Source organism: Canis aureus, chromosome 37, assembly GCF_053574225.1.
Source record: "Canis aureus isolate CA01 chromosome 37, VMU_Caureus_v.1.0, whole genome shotgun sequence".
Classification (NCBI taxonomy): domain Eukaryota; kingdom Metazoa; phylum Chordata; class Mammalia; order Carnivora; family Canidae; genus Canis; species Canis aureus.
Genome location: NC_135647.1, coordinates 6,298,668 through 6,317,016, shown reverse-complemented (window position 1 = coordinate 6,317,016; position 18,349 = coordinate 6,298,668). Strand labels below are relative to the sequence as shown.

The following is an 18,349-nucleotide window of genomic DNA, read 5'->3' as shown; positions in this document are numbered from 1 at the left end:
GGGGTTTCTTAATCTTTAAAAGCAGTGTCGTCTTTGGGGAAAAAGTCTACTCAGTCTTAAAAATTGATGATTGCTTGGACTTACCTCATGTACTATCACCCCTCTGTTATAAAAAAAATGACCTTTTATTTATTGAAAATTTTCTATAAAAATTGATTTTTGAATTCCATCATTTTCATTTTGAATGTCCAAAATGGATCTACTGGTTGTTTATTGTTATGTGTTAGGTTTTTTTGTTTCTTAGACTTAAGAGAAACGTTAGGCCTTCTCTTGGACTAGCCAAAATTCACAACTCTGACGATCATTCACTGATGAATTTTTATCTTATTGTTTTGCCATAATTTGGGTGTTGTTCATGCTTTAGGCTACTTAAGGATCTCTTCCCTTACTGTTTTTTGGGGTGGACGGAATGAGGTGAGACATTAGTCTTAATGTCTATAGCAAGTAAAAAAGTCAGTTTAAGAAAGCTCTAAATTTCCTATGATGGATTTTTGTTCCTTGAAGCAGTCACTTTTCACATCCAAAGCTGTGTGGATAGCTGTACCCACCAGAGGACCTTATTTTACCCAGCAAGTGCTATACTGTTGATTTTTGTGGAGTAAATTATAAGAGCCTATTAACATTCCATTATGCTGAGCACAAAACTGATAGGAGAACATCTGTGAGGTCAGAGATCTGAAGTAGATTTCAGAATGTACTATCCAAAAAAGGGTGAAATGGAGAACATTTACAGAAGCCAGTGGGCAAAGCAGAGACTTTAAGGGAAGGTAACAAAGACCAGAACTTTCTAGTCATTGAGATATATTAAGATGGACTTAATCTATTGCTAACCTAATTTATTCTTCACCAAAATGTAGCTGACTTGAGCATGCACATACCTTTTGAACTTCCTTGGGTTTTCTCCTTAGGGTTTCAAATATTTAACTCAATTAATTAAATTAGAAAATGGGGGAAAATTATTTGACTGTTCTAATCTCATTCAGTGCTTTCATATCAGGTGAGACCCTCTGAGGGCAGGAATGGCAGTTGAGATGTGAAGGTGAGGGAGGGGGCAGTATTGGGCAGAAGCACTTACAAAATAGCCTGGATCGCCCTAGACCAGGAGGCATGGCAAGGCTCTGTGAACCACCTGGGAAGTACAACCAAGATGCTTTCCTCCTGCTGTAGCTGTTAAATGGGCCGTCTGTGCAACCCCTAAGTGGCACTGGAAGGAGGTGGGGGGACTATTGAGTAGTTTGAGAGCTTGTCTCCATAAAATCTGGCAGCATCTACTAGGGAAAGCGGTTTTGAATGTGAGAATTTAGCTATGTTAAGATTAAATGAAATCTTAAGCTTTATTATGTGCCAAATACTGCGCTAGGCATTTTGAGGTGTAAAGTAAGTGAAACAGAATCCTATCTCTAAGTGACAACTCTGGAGGATCTGCATCTGGAAGACTCTGGAACCTATTACAAGCCTCCAAAGAACCCTGTGGATCTGTTAAATTAGCTCCAGTTAATCTTGCTTCACCATTCATTTAGTCATCCATTAGCCATTGTTTTGGTGCAAAGTGGGGAAGAAAATCTGCTTCTTAGGAATGTGATAAGGAAGGAGTGGTCAGACAAGTAGGAGGATTACCAGGAGAAAACTGTGTCCAGAAAACTGAGGAAGAGATAATCTCCAGAAGGAAAGGGTGGGTCAGATGTATCCCTGTTGGCAGAGAATCCAAGTAAGAAAAGTTCACAGAACAGCAGTGATGTGGAGGTATCAGAAGCTGGAGGAAGATTCTTTTGAAAGAGAAGGGGTGTGTATGTGTGAGACACAAAGGGGGTGACGTATGCATTCACCACCATCAGTCCCGTCAATGTGGAATCGTGATCTTGCACAAGTTATTTCATCACTCTGGGCCTCAATTCCTTTGTCTCTAAAATAAGATTGACACTAGCAGCTACTATTTTGGAGAATCAAATGAATGTTGATTCACACTGTTGAGCAATCAATCTCCAGAACTTCTTCTTCTTGCAAAACCAGCTCTCTATCCATTAAATAATAACTCCCCATAGCCCCCAGCCCCCAGCTCCTGGCAGCCACCATTCTGCTTCCTGTTCCTAAGACTTTGACTACTTGAGACAACTCGTGTGAGTGGAATCATACAGTGTTGGGCTTTTTGTGACTGACCTGTTTCATTCAGCATAATGTCCTTAAGGTTTCTGTGTGCAGTGGCTTGAATATTAACCAGCTCCAAAGGAAAGAAACATCCTTTGGAGGGCTGAACAAAGTTTCATTGGGTGGGTATTACCAGATTTTGTTTATCCATTTGTCTGCTGATGGATGTTTGGGTTGCTCCACCTTTTGGTTATTGTGAAAAATACTGCTATGAACCTGGGTGTGCAGATAACTTTCTCTTTTTTAAACAAGCCATGTTGACTTGACCGTTCTGTGTGAGTCACAGCTGGTACAAGGCCGAGTATAAGAATAGGGTGCACACAGGAGATGGAGTAGCTGTCAGAAGTGTCTAGAAGTCCACTAATGGAAGGAAGCAGAGCTCAAAGACAAAGGCATTTTTCCTTTAGATCTTAGGAAGTACTATTCCCAAGAGTGTAATGCTTGTTGTGTTTTTCAGTGGAGAAGGGAAGGGTCCATCTTCAATTCCTTTTTCAACTTGAGTGGCTGGAAAACCTCAAGTGTGTCTCCCATTGTGTTGGGCTCTAAAAGCATTTTTCTTTACTGCACAATTTGTTTTTTCTTGTGCTGTGAAGGACAATGATAAGAAGGTACCTTCTAGACAGGTAAAGAGGACATAATGAAGCCCTGCAGCGAGTTCATGGCCAAGCCTGTGTTGCTCTACCAGCTGGGAGCGGGGGCCCCAAGCCCCACTGTGCCTCGTCACTAGTGGTGGTCTCCAGCCTCGTCTGCTGAAATCTTCCTCCTTTTCTCCCTGAGAAATGACATAAGAACCAAAGTTGATGCTGCGTCTTGTGTGTGTATTTATTGAATTTGTAAAAATGTTGCTGTCTTCAACATGGTCGATGACATTCCAGAGGAGCTTTGGGCTGGGCATAACTCCCAGGAAGTGTGATAATGCCTGAGCCCGATAATGTCGAAATTTTTTTTTCAACTTTGTCAAGGTTTTAGGAGTAAATTATCTCCCGATTTTTCTCAAGTGGCTTGATGTTGAATAAGCTAATGTGGAGCTGTGAACAAAGTGGATAGGTACTGTCATTTGGGGGTAAAAAGGAAGAATGAGGGGAACAAGTAGAAAAAACTTAAAAATTAACTTCTTATGGTCTATTCAGCCATAATGCACGTTTTTCACCTAATCAGATGCTAGCTTTGTGACTTGCCCGCTTATCTCCCACATTTAAATTTGTGGGGAACTCCGCTGTGTTCTCCTGCTTCCACCCCCATTCCTGGGGGCCTCTGGCTGCACCACAGAACCCCATCCCTGGGGGGCCTTCTGCTCTGTGCCACACTCCCACTCCTTGGAACTTGACTTCACCCAGTTTTGCTTCCTTTGCAGCATTAGATGCTTAAAGAAGTGATAGTCTTTTGAGGTATAAAAGGTGTTGGGCATTGCTGCTCCAACTGTGCCAGAGCTGAGCCTCCTCAGAGCTTCCATCCCATTCTCAAGTGGCGGCGAGGGGGAGGGAACTAGGGCTCTCTGCTGTAGGGAGATTGCTTTGTGTGATAACTGAACGTTCTCCTTAGGAGAGCTCACCTGACTACTGAACACAACTGCATAAACTTCAGGACGTTCCTTAGGCTTCTCATTTCAAATTGGGCACCAGAGTCAGCTGATCTATGGCCCAGGCTCCTGTAATCTTACTACCAAAATGTTAAATGCTGCTTGGTCACACAGTAAAAGCTAGGCCTGCTCTGGTTGACCGTGTCCTCAGCCTAATCTTCCAGTTCTGGTTGGATGTCATCCCATTCACAGAGCTAATATTTTAATGTTTTGGTAGGCTTTGAACTGTTGGTCTGCAACCTAAATAGGGAAGTGACTTTGCCAGAATAACAACTGTGAGAAACAACTGGTTCTGGGGGATGAAGCCTAGACTCAAAATCAATAGATCTTTTTTCTTTTCTTTTCTTTTCTTTTCTTTTCTTTTCTTTTCTTTTCTTTTCTTTTCTTTTCTTTTCCTTTTCTTTTCTTTTTCTTTTCTTTTCTTTTCTTTTCTTTTCTTTTCTTTTCTTTTCTTTTCTTTTCTTTTCTTTTCTTTTTTCTTTTCTTTCTTTTCCTTTCCTTTCCTTTCCTTTCCTTTCCTTTCCTTTCCTTTCCTTTCCTTTCCTTTCTTTTCTTTCTTTTTTTTCTTTTCTTCTTTTCTTTTCTTTTCTCTTTTCTTTTCTTCCCTCCCTCCCTCCCTCCCTTCCTTCCTTCCTTCCTTCCTTCCTTCCTTCCTTCCTTCCTTCCTTCCTTCCCTTAAAAGTCTCTGTACTCTGAGTAAACAGACCAACACTTTTCCTCAATGTAAACAGCTTTGGTGGATGGAATTTCAAAAAGATTGTTCCTGTCTTTACTTGGGGAGAGGATTTTAATTCTTTTTTTTTTTTTTTTAGTTTTTTAAGATTTTATTTATTCATGGGAGACACAGAGAGAGAGAGGCAGAGGGAGAAGCAGGCTGAGCCTGATGCGGGACTCCATCCAAGGACCCCTGGATCACAACCTGAGTTGAAGGCAAATGCTCAACTGCTGAGCCATCCAGGCATCCCAAGAGGATTTTAATTCTTATTCCTAGAATTTTATGAAAAGATGGGAGAAAAGAGTGAGAACACAGAGCAAAGAGGAAGAAGGGAGGTATCTGTGGGTTATAGGCAAACAGTTGGCGGGTACCCAGGGCATGGGGAGAGATGGGCCAAATTCCAAGCAAGACAAGCAAGCAAGATTTTGTTCCCCTTTTTTCCCCAGCAAATACATGTTGGTCTTACCTGATTGATGGTGCAGATTATGAGAAAATAAATCTTGAGACTCCTCTCTGCTGGAGGAAGCCAAGCCTCAATGTTGTTGACTTCAGTATGGGATGAAAATTCTCTGTGTTCTGGTCGGCTTCCCTGGACTTCTTTCCTTCTTCTTCGATCCTCCTACTGCCTTTGGTGACAGTCCACACCAGTTATAAGCTTCTCTCCTTAAATAAAACTTCTGTTATATTCCCCCCTCAGACTGTGGTTTACCTGTTGAACTGTTTCTGCCCTTTTGGTCTTGGTCTCTATATCCCTGTATGAAGCAAATTGATGCTAAGGAGGTAGTAGGTATTTTATCTAAGGGAGTTGATACCTAGTACACTAAGCAAAGGGTGGGGATTTGGGTACTCTGACAAGCTGCCTAGAAGAGAGTTCTAGAGTAGTAGGGCTTCTTGATGCTCCTGAAATCTTATATGTATTGGCTGAGTGAGCCAAATGTGTGGTTCTGGCCATATTTAAATACCCTTAGTGTAGTAAGAATGTTTTTTTAAATGCATAGTTTTCTGTTACCCCACTTTAGAGATTTTTCATTAAATATTACAGCTGGAAAAGAACAACACTGGTCTCTGGAAAGATCACGAATTGATGTATGTATGTATGAATTGTTGCTGTCTCAGGGTGAGAGAAGGAAAGAACAAAAAAAAAGCAACTTCCTGAAGTTGTGCTTCTCACTAGCAAGAGAAGCTTGGCCCAATGATGTGCTAGGATGAACAAGACTGGCTATGTGTTTGCATTCTCAGATTAAATGTTTGTTTAGCTGGTGTTCTTTTGGGGCTGAATACCTAAAGCTGTTTTTACCTAAAGTGCCTGACTTTTGAGTAGTGGTTATGACTATTTATTGAAACATTCTAGGAATCAACCTAGCTTTGATAAAAGGACGGAATAAACAAGAGGGTTATTAGAAAAATTTAAAAAGGAAAGATACTTCTTGACAACCCCCCCCCCCCTCCTGCTACCCCAAAGAGAAATCAAGACTTTGTTCTTTTATCAAGACTTCTCTCAGCTAGCTGGCCAGGTTCTCTTTATGTGGCATCAGGCCTGGAGTTAGTGTGAGTCAACAAATGGACAACAGCAAATGTCCAGCCACCTTATTGGTGTCAGGCCTAGCAAATTGGCAAATTATATGAATACACCAAATGCGTAAACAAGTTTGCATGAGCCAAGTATTCCAAATGAGGACAGCAGCTGCTGGTTCTGTCCTTAAGAATAGAAATGCCCCTCCTGATCTTCTAATCTGTTTTTGCCCTAGGTTGGGAAATGTCAGCTGTAAGATTTATAGATTTAGGGCTCTGGTATAACAAGTTCCCTCTTTGAACTTTTCAGCTTCAAGAGCTGCTAGCTGCTTGTTATCCAACCGGACAGAGCTAGAGAGACATAGTTATGCTTCCTTGTATAATTCTTGAGCCTTTCACAGCATCAGTGGTGGGCTTTAAAAAAAAAAAAAAAAAGTGGTTTTTTTTTTTTTTTTAATTTGTACAAAAATACCCACCAGTAAACCATGATAACTTTCAGCAAAGTTTCCCTTCAGCTCATAAACTCTATTCATACTGGGACCTGGAGTGCAAAACTCTTAGATGCATACTTGTTTTGCAGTCTGAACATAATTGTACCTTAGCGTGATCCTCAGATAATAGAAAACTCTGCTGCCTCCTCTGTTCCTCCTTAATACCCATCCTTTGAGTCTGTGCTTTCCCTCCTCACCCTCTTCCTCAACCTTTAAGATGTTGTTAGAAAGTTGGTTCTGTTCCTTGGAAGATTGTTAGTGCCTCATTGAAATCGAGTATCTATGGTTCATTATTGAGTGCCGAACTTGATGGCAGGGAGCATTTCCTGGCAAATCAATAAAACCAGCTTTATGCCTGGCTATCCATAATCAAGTGGCAGGTAGAGGGGACTTCTGAACTAGCTGGTCTTCTGCTTTGATCAAGACAAATTGGTAAACCACTTGGTCTATGAATCTTTTTTGTGATGCTCTAGTGTCAGGAGAATATTTCTATGGATATTTTATTTATATAGAGAAACAAAACCTAAATCTCAAACCACCATTTATAAAACCCACAAACTGCCGGGCTGTCATTTTGGCTGTAGACTCTGAGCAATCCTCTGGTTGTGTTCTGTGTGGTGGTGAATGTGTGTCTGATGGGGGTGCATTTTAAAGGGAAGATAGATTTAAGGATATAATTTAATCTTTTCTTTTTTTTTTAAGATTTTATTTATTCATGATAGACAGAGAGAGAGAGAGGCAGAGACACAGGCAGAGGGAGAATCAGGCCCCATGCCGAGAGCCCGATGCAGGACTCAAGCCTGGGACCCCAGGATCGCACCCTGGGCTGAAGGCAGGTGCCAAACCCCTGAGCTACCCAGGGATCTCAATTTAGTCATGTTTTGCCTAGCATGCTCCTTGATCTGCATACCTCTTCATATATTTTACAATTTTAATAATACTTAGGTATCTGTTAGCCTACTTGAGGCAGGCCTAACAATTTTGGGACTGTTGAAAACATACATAACCATTCCATATATGTCTGGTTTTGACATTAGCCATTCTTGGTTAAATTTAGTACTACTTTGTGGACTGTATATGAAAACGTGTATATTTAACAAATAAGCCTACTAAATGCCATTAAATGAGTTGTCCTTCTTTTGGCTTATGCCCTGCCCCAATTTTAAGTTTTCATATCGAAATCTAGCCTTTAACTACTACTTTAAAATCTCTGCCTTTTAATTTTGGATACCAAATAAGGCAGAGTTATTCAGGTGGCCAAGTAGACTTTTTCTGACCTTGAATGTGGTTTACTGGTATTACATTAAAAAAAAAAAAAAGAAAAGAAAGAAAGAAAGAAAAGTCAGTATTTGCTGTTTTAGGATAGCATAAGCCTGTGAGATTTTTCCAAAGATCATTTTTAAAGTCTGACGTGCAGCTGCCTGACATCTACATTTTTAGCCAAAAGGCGTCTTCCTTACATTCGGATTTAAGTGACCCTGGAATGCAGTACTGGGAGAGTTTGCTGTGGGTTAATCTTTGGACATTTCATATCTGACAGGCACCAGCATCTGTGGTTTATACTGCATTGTTCTTTAGGTCTCGAAATAACATTCTCCTAAACCTGATGATAGTCAGAGGAATGTTTACTAAGATTGGTTTTCTTCCATTTGCATGGCTTTAAAGCTGGAGGTAAAACATAACACAACTGTGATTTAAAAAAAAAAAAGTGTCATTCAAAAACTAATTCATGCCACTAGTAAGTTTGAAATAATCCCCACGAACTCATGTTTTGTGCTGGAACGTTCATCAAGATGTACTCTTTTGTTAAGTAACATATTGTGTCCATGTACTTTACTATGGATGCCAGATCTGTTAACACAGGCTTATTGGAGAAAGTGTATTTCTGTTTGCATATACATTCAGACACAGGCATTATTATTAGTGTTTTCCAGCAGCACAACCAAAAAGTCAAAGGAGATACTTTCGTTTTAATATAATGTTAATGGAGTGTGGATAAGAGAGTCCTTTGTTGAAAGTTGAGCTGACCACAATTCATTTAAATTGAGTCAAAGAGCTTTTGGCCCTACAATGTAGGGCATATAATCTTATTAGAAAGCTCTTTAAAATCAATAAAAAATAAAACAACCTTAAAAGTGTGGTAGCACTGAATTCATTCTTTAAGAAACAAAATCTATTTTCAATTTCAGTACTGTTTTTTTTTCTTCCAAGTGTACCATGGTGTTCTTATTTAAAAAAATGCTTTTATCCCATATATTTACTCCTGTGAAAAATATGTGTCATTCTTTGTCCTTAGGAAAATTCCTGTTCTCAGCCATTTCAGAGCTAATCCTTGAGGCGGCCATTTTGCTGAAAAGCAGTTAAAGAAGCCGTCTGTCAGCTTGGTCTGGTTCTTGCTGAGAGAGTGTCTACATGCATTTCTGAGCGCCCAATGTGAGCTTTAGTTCCAGATTTTTGAATGAAATAAAGTTAAGGTCAGGGAGTCAAATATAAAAAAAAAATCTTGCAGACAGAGCCCTCATTAGCATCTACTCATCAATCTCAAATCTAGGAGCTGGGAGACCATTGTACTGTTATCATACTGATACTGAGCTGATAGGAAATTTGATGTAACAGGCTGGCAGTTGTGAAGGGCAGCTGATAATAATGGTGCAAACTCAACAAAAAAGTTTAGTAAAATCTGCAGGAGGTGTTTTCTATCATTTGGCCTTGTTCTGTTGGCTGCTGGCTTTTGCTTGGCAAGAGGGAGGCATTGTTCTTATTCTCCAGCTAGAGAGATTTTAATGTGCTTAAAAGTATTGACTGTGCACTTCTGTTACTGCCTCTCCCCAACAAGACAAATAAATAAAAGTGATGCACTGGTGTATTGAATAGGAAAACCCACCCAAATTTAAAAAATTCACATAAACCTGGAAAGTTGCCTTTTTTTTTTTTAATTCAAAGTAAAAGAATCCTCTGACTATTGAAAACATGTCTTCTTTCTGTTCAAGGTCTAGTCAATAAATGGGCGCATAATCTTGGAAAATGGGTTAACATCAAATATTTTTCTTGAGAATTGATAGTATATTGTGATTCTTAACCACTTCTATGTAAAACTAAGAGTTGTTTTATATAATTAGGTAGCATCTTAAAACTTAGCATTCATTGGTCATGTTTCTGCCCTGACAAATTTATGAGAGGAAAGTCATGCTAACAACCAGGCCAATTCCACTAATTAAAGTCATGCCCAAGTGGGTTAACATGATATAGATGTTTGCTTTTAATGGAGCTTAGAAAGGGTACTGAGTCCTGAAATGTTCTGTTTGGAAAGCTTTGCTCTATAAAATTTGCCTTTAACACGGCTGATGACTCTTAATTAGGATGATATACTTGCTGGTGTGATGTCTTGTTTGAGAAGAAACACCACCAGTTTGCTTAAGTAATCTTATTTTTAATGTATTAAGATACCTTTCTTGGGGCATGGCATTTCCAAGTACCTGTCTTCTCCGCTGTGTTTTAGGTGTGAATCATGGTGCTACAGTGAAAGACAGATTTATTGCTTTGAGGGGTCTTCGTGTGTATGATTAAGGAATAGAAGTGCAGGACTCCAAGATTTACCTCCTTCCTGTTCCATTGGGGATAGTTGAGGAGAGTGAGTAATGGGATAGTTTATAACACTGCAGGCCCTTTATCAAGAGACCTCTAGTCAAAACAAGAAGATAAAACTCAGAGGATTTCAAATGGGAGAATACAATTTTCGATACTCTCTGGGACATACCCATTCAGGCTGAGCAGTAGAGTCCTCTGAATTTTCCCATCTTACTCTTTTAAAATTTCCATTAAAAAAGGTGAGCGTATCAACACTGGTTAAATTATGTAGGTGTGCTTAAATTTTGTATATCTTCGCCCTGTACTTTTTATTTCTTGACATTCTTTAGGTTGTTGGGACATCAGAGAAACGCAGTAGCCTAATTATAGAACACAGATGATTTTTTTGTGAGTTCTTATTATTGAATGTTAGTAGTGTAATGATAAATTTAGCAGTGTTATCTATTTTTGAGCTTACCAAAAATTAGCCTGTTTCTCTGAGTCTTTCATTTTTATTTATATGTACTTCATTCCAGTTTTGAAGTGCTGAAATAGGGGGTTGGGGTTATAGAGTTTTCCCCAACTGTGTGTGCGTGTGTGTGTGCATGTGACAGAAAGAGAGAGAGAGAGAGAGAGAGAGAGAGAGAAAGAAAGAAGAAAAAATATGTATTTAGGGCAAAAGGGTTTATTTGGCCTTGGAGAGGGCTTTATCCAGGAATTTTTTTTTTAAACAAGCAAATTCAGAAGTAGAATAGGGCATCTGCTAATGTTCAAATGGTTTGTTTCATCACCAGTGTATAGATACAGGCTGCTGCTGCTTCTGCTGCTGCTGCTGCTGCTGCTGCTTCTTCTTCTTCTTCTTCTTCTTCTTCTTCTTTTTCAGATACAGGCTTCTATGCTTTGTTTATTCTCATGTTCTTTACAAATGGCAGATACCACCTTTAGAGCAAAAATCACCCTCAAATTAAGGTATAGCCTCACTCTGGAGGAGTTGCTTACTTTTGAGAGCTTTCAGGTACTATCTAATGTGATGGGATCTTTTGACTTGTTGGTGACATTAAATCCTAAAAAGTGACTACTACAAGTGATATTTTTATGTTAAAAATACTGATTTTACCTTTGACTTTGGAATGTGTTAGTAGTTGGCAGTAGAGTTCTTATGTTAAAGATTAAGGTAAAATGGGAACATTTCCAAGCTCTTCGTTTTCTCCTCTCTGCCTGAGGTGACTAACACATTCCCATAAATAACTGGTACCCTTTTGAACCGACCTTCAGGTTCATGTGATATAATATTGATGGCCTTGACATTCCATGGTATATGCACAGTTCTGGAGACAGAGCGTGTCTAGATTCCTAAAAGCAAGTGGAACAGGTGGGTAGACACCAATCCCCATAATTCAGGGGGACCTTAGTAGGAATGCTGTTTCTGGGCTTTGGGCAGGAAGAATGTCTCATAAGCAAAGTCCTCCCACCCCTTTAAAAGTAGAGACTTGAGTACTACTACTGGGGTGATCTTGAACGGTAGCTAAATTCTCTGGAGCTGGCGTTCTCAGCTTCACATTCTGGTTCTACCACTTACTAGCCATGTCACCTTAGGCCAATTATTTTACTTCTCTCTGCCTTCATTTCCTCACCTATAAAATGGGGATAATAATGTATTAAAATTTAATGACAAGATACCCAGTTGGGATTTAGCACTTTAGCAAAGATGTCTTCAACATTGGTCATTAATGTGCTGCCCAAGTATCCTGTGCCTCTGGAGATTAAACTACAAAGCTGAGAAGTTCCAGTTTAAAAAAGGATCTCTCTTTGGAGGTTTACCCTCCTGGAGTATATATTTCATTCCTGAAAACCATTTTATTGATTTAGAAAACATGAGGATATAGCACTGACTTTGCAAAAAAAAAAAAAAAATAGTTTAACAAGTTTTATGTTGCTACTGGTTTTAAAGTGATTTTTCTGGTTTTGTGCAATGTGTGTATTAGAAATGGGAATATTAGAAAACTTAGTTCATTGTATTGTCAAGCATTATTGGTAGCCTTAATTTATATATCCATTGTGCTGCAATTTTATTTGCAAACTAACCCCTGCAGGGATCATTATAGCACTTGAGGGGATGAAATTACTGCACTTCGTTGTGGGTACTTTTTTCACTAAGAAGTATGGGCACCCCGAGATGGTACTTACCCATCTGTCCGTTGAAGCATTTGTATGTATATTACCTGAGCACTTAGGCGTGCCACCAAGAGAGGGGATTTAAAATGGAGAAGAAAGAAGAAAAATCAAAAATAAAAACACGTGATGAGAATAACAGAAGCCTCTCGCAAAGAATACCTAGACTGCTCTTAAAAGCAGATTTAATAGCTAGTAGCAAAACCATTCACTATTGTCTTTAAGAAACAAAGCCCAATCTACAAAGTTGAAACTGAAGTGCAGATCTGGAAAATTTCCAGGGAAGTCAAGCCATGCAGGCTTCTAGATCTCAAATTCAAGGGGGAAAAAAATCCAATTTACAAAGTAACTTCTTCCATTGATTGTGTGCTGTCAGTGTTTGGGTAGATCCTGAACATTAACTGATTAAATTCTTCAATGTATGTGGTCATACATATGGCTTCCTCTGTTTGGAGCTTCTAAATGTGTGTTATTGACACATGGGACATTCGTTAAATGAAGAAGAGGGAACAGAGTGGAACATTTTGGCCCTAGCTTGATCTTTCCTAAAAAGAAAGAGTAGAAAGCTATTCAGTTCCATTGAAATATTATTTCTTGATTGCCTATGCTTTATATCACCTAATAAATGGCTGTATGTCTTAAAAACACCTAAAATTACTTTAAAATCAGTGGTGAAACAACTCGCTAAGCCATTTTTGTAAAGTCAGTGCTATTTTCTAATTTTTAAAAAATATGTATAAAAACACACTCCATCTGCCTAATTTTCCCTTTCTAGTACATCAGATATAAAAATAGTCTGCCTTGGTAGAGAGGAAAGATTTCAGGTGTACCACTGGGCTCCTTGCCAGCTCTTCTGCATTGCGCTGTGGGCCCTCACACTTTTGAATTCCACTTAGGGGCTAAGATGAAGTGTTTCTTTTGTTTTCTTTTTTTCCCTCCTATATTCAGTTGTCTTAATTTGTTCCCTAGGTGGCCCCCACTCCTACGGACACAGCTCTTTCACCTATACGGTAAGACTGGGATCTGGTTTCCCGTGATTCTTGGTGTCTGTGCATGGTGGAACACCTTGTGGGCTCATAACTTGGGAGGATTTTGGTGGTGATAGGGCTGCAGAGGTAGAGGTGAGGAAACTGGCCTGAGATCATTCAACCAGCCAAGAATCAGGACAATGTCTACAATGAGTGTGATCTTGGCTTTCCCACTGGGACATGCTGAGGAAGGGATGTGCCAGGATGCTGGACTCTGTCACAGTTAATGGACTGCAGTCTACTGACCAAGGAGTGATAGAAGAAGGGTATAAAGGTAGAAGAAGAGGGAAATGGGTTTTGCCTGAGGTTGCCCTGAAGGGGGATACCCTTTAGTGAGGAGGCTACGAATATTCATTCTCTGATATAGGGGGAAAAGAGATTAAAAGCACAATGAAGATCAGATTTAAAAAAAAATATTTTATTTATTTTAAAGTGAGGGAGAGCAGGAGCAGAAGGAGGGTCAGAGGGAGAGGGAGAAGCAGGCTTCCCACTGAGCAGGGAGCCTGATGTGGGGCTTGATCCCAGGACCCTGGGATCGTGGCCTGAGCTGAAGGCAGACACCTAACTGACTGAGCCACCCAGCTGTCCCAAGATCAGATATTTTTAATAGTTGTTTACCTCCTATTGAAACGGGAACAAGGAATATTGATTCATCAAGTAATTTAGGGTAATGGAGTCTGGACAGTTTGTGGTTCTACCTTCTCACCTCCTCTGGTCCCTGCTCTCTTTTGTTTTGCCAAAAGAGAAAGCAAGTAAACACCTTCCATATCTGATAAATGCAGAGATCTCAAGTGAAGTGTCTGGCTCCCATCCTGGGGTGAGGTCACACAGTCTGACAGCAGCTGGGTTTGTGTCAACATGTCAACCGAAGTGCAAGGCATGTGGCCATGATTCTTTTTTAGCCCTCAGTCAGGTCAGCAGGAGGGGGCTCTTTGGTCAGGTGTAGTCTATATTATCGTTCAGGAGTCTCGCCCATCCATGGATACTTCTAAATGCATGCGTGAAAGCAGACTTTAAGGTGTAACCAGTGGTATGGCTTTGGCCTGCTCCATGCTTACTCATAGTCTTAAATTCAGTCTTGTCTTGGCAAGTCTAGAGGTCTGGTGTTTTGGTTTCTAGGAGTCTATTTTTGTCATTGTTGGAGGAAACTGTGGGAAAGACCTGGTTCAATGGGAAGAGTTAGTTGAATTGGACAAGAAATATTGAAAGGACAGGTAACCTGGTGGCACCTTATACAATCAAAGCAATAACTATTTTAAGTATACATATCTGAGAATAAATACTTATGATAACAAACAATGGTTAATGAGTGCTTCCTATGTGCCATGAACTATTCTAAGTACTTTACAAATCTCAAAACCTGAATTGTGGACTTTATGCATCTTTCATGTTTGACTAAAGGAGCTTGTTAACCAATGGAGGATTGTTTATGTAAACCAAGCTTCAAAATGTGTTAGAAGGGAGGAGGAGTTCAAGGAGGGCATGCTGACAATCATTTGGGTTATTCTACAATTCAACACCTCCTGGAATCAGGCTAGAAACCTAAGGATATTTGATGATGTTAAAGTGAAACCAGGGGCACCTGAGTGGCTCAGTCAGTTAAGTGTCTGCCTTTGGTCCAGATCATAATCTCAGGATGCTGGGATCAAGCCCCTCGTCAGGCTCCCTGCTCAGCAGGGACTCTGCTTCTCCCTCTGACCCTCCTCTGCTCATGCTTGCTCTGTCCCTCTCTCTCTTTCCCCTTCCCTCTCCTTCTCTCACTCTCTCTCAATCTCTCAAATACATAAAAAAATCTTTAAAAAGACCAAATTAAAAAAAAAAAAGGTGAAACCAAAAACTGAAGGGAACTGATTGACCAATATCTGTGTGCCACATTGATATGTAAAGTGACACCACTCACTCCATCATGGATTGGGGTTGGCAGCAATAAGAGTAGGTGGTGTGGATAATAGGTGGATATGATATTGTTGGTGTCTCAGCAGCTAAATTAGTACATTGGGCATGGCACCTTTGACATTGGCTCTTTCCTTTGATTTTCTTTTTATTTTATTTTTTTATTTTGAGAGAGAGAGAGAGGGAGACAGAGAATGTGCTAGTCAGGAGTGGAAGAGGGAGAGGATTGCAAGCTGACTCCATGATGAACATGAAGCTGGACATAGGGCTTGATCTCATGACCCTGAGATCATGACCTGAGTTGAAATCAAGAGTTGGATACTTACACGACTGGGCCACTGAGGCACCCTGACACTGGTTCTTATTGGTAGATAGACCTCCATGAGACTGAAGTGGAGGAAAGTGGCAGGCACTATGTGATGGACGAGAAGATAGTGTTCATGAGCTTATCAGTCATCTCCTGGGGAGTCCACAACACTTGCATCGTGAGGATGCACAGGATGGGAGGAAAGAGCATAGGGAATTAGAGAGAAAGGAAATTCTTAGCAATAATTCTGCACTTGGTTTGCGGTGTGCTTTGTGGACACGAAGCCCATAAAGTCCCATCTAGCAGGTGTTTCTTCTGGAACATCACTGTGCCTCAGTTCTACTGGAATATGGTCATAGTAATAAAATTTACCTTTTTGGGTTTGTCTGAAATAATTAATATAAGGAAGGTGCTGGCAGTGGTACCTGTAGGCCATTATCTCTGTGCTAGCTCTAATGATGAAGAAAGAATAAACCGGTCAGTCCTTTTAAACAATAGGAGACAGAAACCACCACTCTAGAATCCAAGGGAGGTTCCCCCCAGCCCTCCTCCAGGAAACTTATCTTACTGAGCAGTTAATTACTTTGACAGTTGTGTATACCTTAGCTCTGGATATCCAATGCCTATCTACCCATACCTATCCAGCCCCAGATTACATTTTACTAACTCTTCTCATGTATCCTGGCTCTCTGGAGCCATGCCAGACAACCCAGGTGACTTGGGTTTGTTTCTCGAATGTCTTGGTACATTAGCATAAGACATTTCCACCGGTCTAAAGTTCCTTCCCCCTTCCCCTAATTTGCCTGTTGGAATGGACCTTCTCTCTGCAAACCCTCCTTCCTGCCCCAGCCCTCTTCTGCCTCCACTGCTTTGCTCCTGTGTTTCTGAGGTGCCTGTTTGAAACCTGTTTCATGTGCACATTCCTCCATCAGATGGAAAGCTTCCTGGAAGATTGATGTAAACGTTTGTATTTCAGACTCTGTGCAGTTGAGCTTAGTGAGTGAACAAATGATTTTTTTTTTTTTTTCCCAGCACCACCATGAGCTCTTTGAGACTGTGTGGGTCAATTTTTTTTTTTTTTTTTGAGCCAGCTTCCTTGTCTGTAAAATAGTTTATTGCTAAACACCCAGACACCCAGAAGAGCGGATAGCATACAATAAGTGTTCACTAAGTGCTGGATTATTAAGAATAGAACTTTGAGATACATGTTTTCAGTGCAGAGTTTGTTTTGCTTATATGAAGGTAACTGCAAGGGCTACTTTATATGTTTTATTCTTCCTGAATGCCTAATCTTCTTTATTTATGAGGACTCTTCCTCCACCACTCTCAGACAGACTTCCCTGGGGCCATTTACCTCCCACTAAAAAGCAAATGAAGGTAATCTCTGGTTTGAAATTGATTCCTATCTAGCCTAGAGAGAACATGCTAATCACCTTTGCTAAGTGCTTTTTGACCAAAGGTGTAAGAGCCTAATCTGATTGGGGGCGTGTAGTGTGTGATTTCTGTTTAAAATTTGTGATTGTGAAATTTGCATTTTGAAAGGTAATGGGTAATGGGATCTCAAATCTAATGATATGCTACTTGCAGTGGACAGAGCGTACATTTTTGGCCTTTTGGTTGAAAGAAGTACAGCAAGGCCTAGATTTCTGTGACATAGTATTTAATTCTGTTACATTCAATTTAATTTCTATAAAGATAGTACAAGTCTCGCCCCCCTCCCCCATATCGGTGGTGTGTTTTTGTGGATGTTTAAAGCCATTTATTTTCCAAAAGCACAGACTGTTTTAAAGAACGGTACTTAAGGCTGTCAGCCTGCCTCAGTTTCTTTGTCAATGAGTATAACCCTGGCCACCTGCATACCTCCCTGGAGTGTTTGGCTGAATGGCTCGGAGCTTGTAAAGTGCTTTGAATTTCTTGGATGAAAGGATCTCTAAGTACAGGTCTTATGAAGGTATTATATGTAGGCTTTCTAAACTGCCGTACAGCCTGTTTTGCAAGAACACTAATGCACTTCTGGGTTTAGAGTTATAAAAAGATGTATGTTCAGAAGCCTCAGGCTGCATCTTGTGAGGTTCCTGAGGCATGTGTCACTGCTTGCTTACCTGTAGCATAAATTCTGTCTACACTACAGGTAGCTACAAGCATGCACAGGTAGAGCAAACATTTGGACTTAAAGTTGCCTGCGTTTGGCTCCTGTGGTATTGACGAGAAAGCGCAGGATGCCGGAGGGTGGCCTCTGGGTTCCCAGACCGGTGGCCTCAACTCTTCAGGGTGATGGAATCACGACATGAGAGGCCACACCCAGGTGTTTGGAAGCAGTGGAGTGGAGGGGAGAGAAGGTTTGCTCTGAGAAGTGACAGTGAGGGTGTAGAGGGTTGGATTTGAGGTCTGGTTCTCCTGGTGACTGGCTCTGGACCCTTACGACGGCCGCCTGCCCTGAGCCCGTTTCCCTAACACTGCCCTGCTTTCTTTGTGGTGCCCAGGACAAGAATGTGAATGCAGGTCCACATTCTGTATAGGTAAGTATTTGGAAGTTATAAATCAAACTAAAAAACTGTCATTATGTTCAGCACTTGTCCTACTCTGAAAAATATACCTTCATGATAACCTTGAAGGCCAGGTTTAAATTTTGAGTTTCCAAATTCTTTTTTTTTTTTTTTTTCTTTTTAAGGTTTTGTTTATTTGTTTGACAGAGAGAGAGATTGAGAGAGAACACAAGCAGGGGGAGCAGGAGCAGGAGAGGGAGAAACAGGTTCCTTGTTGAGCCAAGGAACCCCATGTGGGACTCAATCCCAGGACCCTGGGATCATGACCTGAGCTGAAGGCAGATGCTTAACCGACTGAGCTACCCAGGTGCCCCTAGTGTTCAAATTCTTGAGCTATCTTCCCCTGGCCAGGTAGCATGAACAGAAGCATGGGCCTAGCATGCATGAGGCTACA

The 18,349-nt window shown here is 40.6% G+C and overlaps 1 protein-coding gene across 10 annotated transcripts in view; it reads left to right on the top strand.

Annotated features, from left to right (window-relative positions):
* Window positions 1-18,349, top strand: part of LOC144306748 (uncharacterized) — a 476,591-nt gene that overhangs the window by 183,743 nt on the left and 274,499 nt on the right. For all 10 annotated transcript variants that reach the window (XR_013373827.1, XM_077886290.1, XM_077886293.1 and 7 more), the window contains one exon: window positions 13,151-13,191. Coding sequence is in view for 9 of the 10 variants with exons in the window: in XM_077886290.1 (XP_077742416.1) it covers window positions 13,151-13,191 (41 nt within the window). In the remaining variant the exon portion in view is untranslated. The remainder of the gene's footprint in view (window positions 1-13,150; window positions 13,192-18,349) is intronic.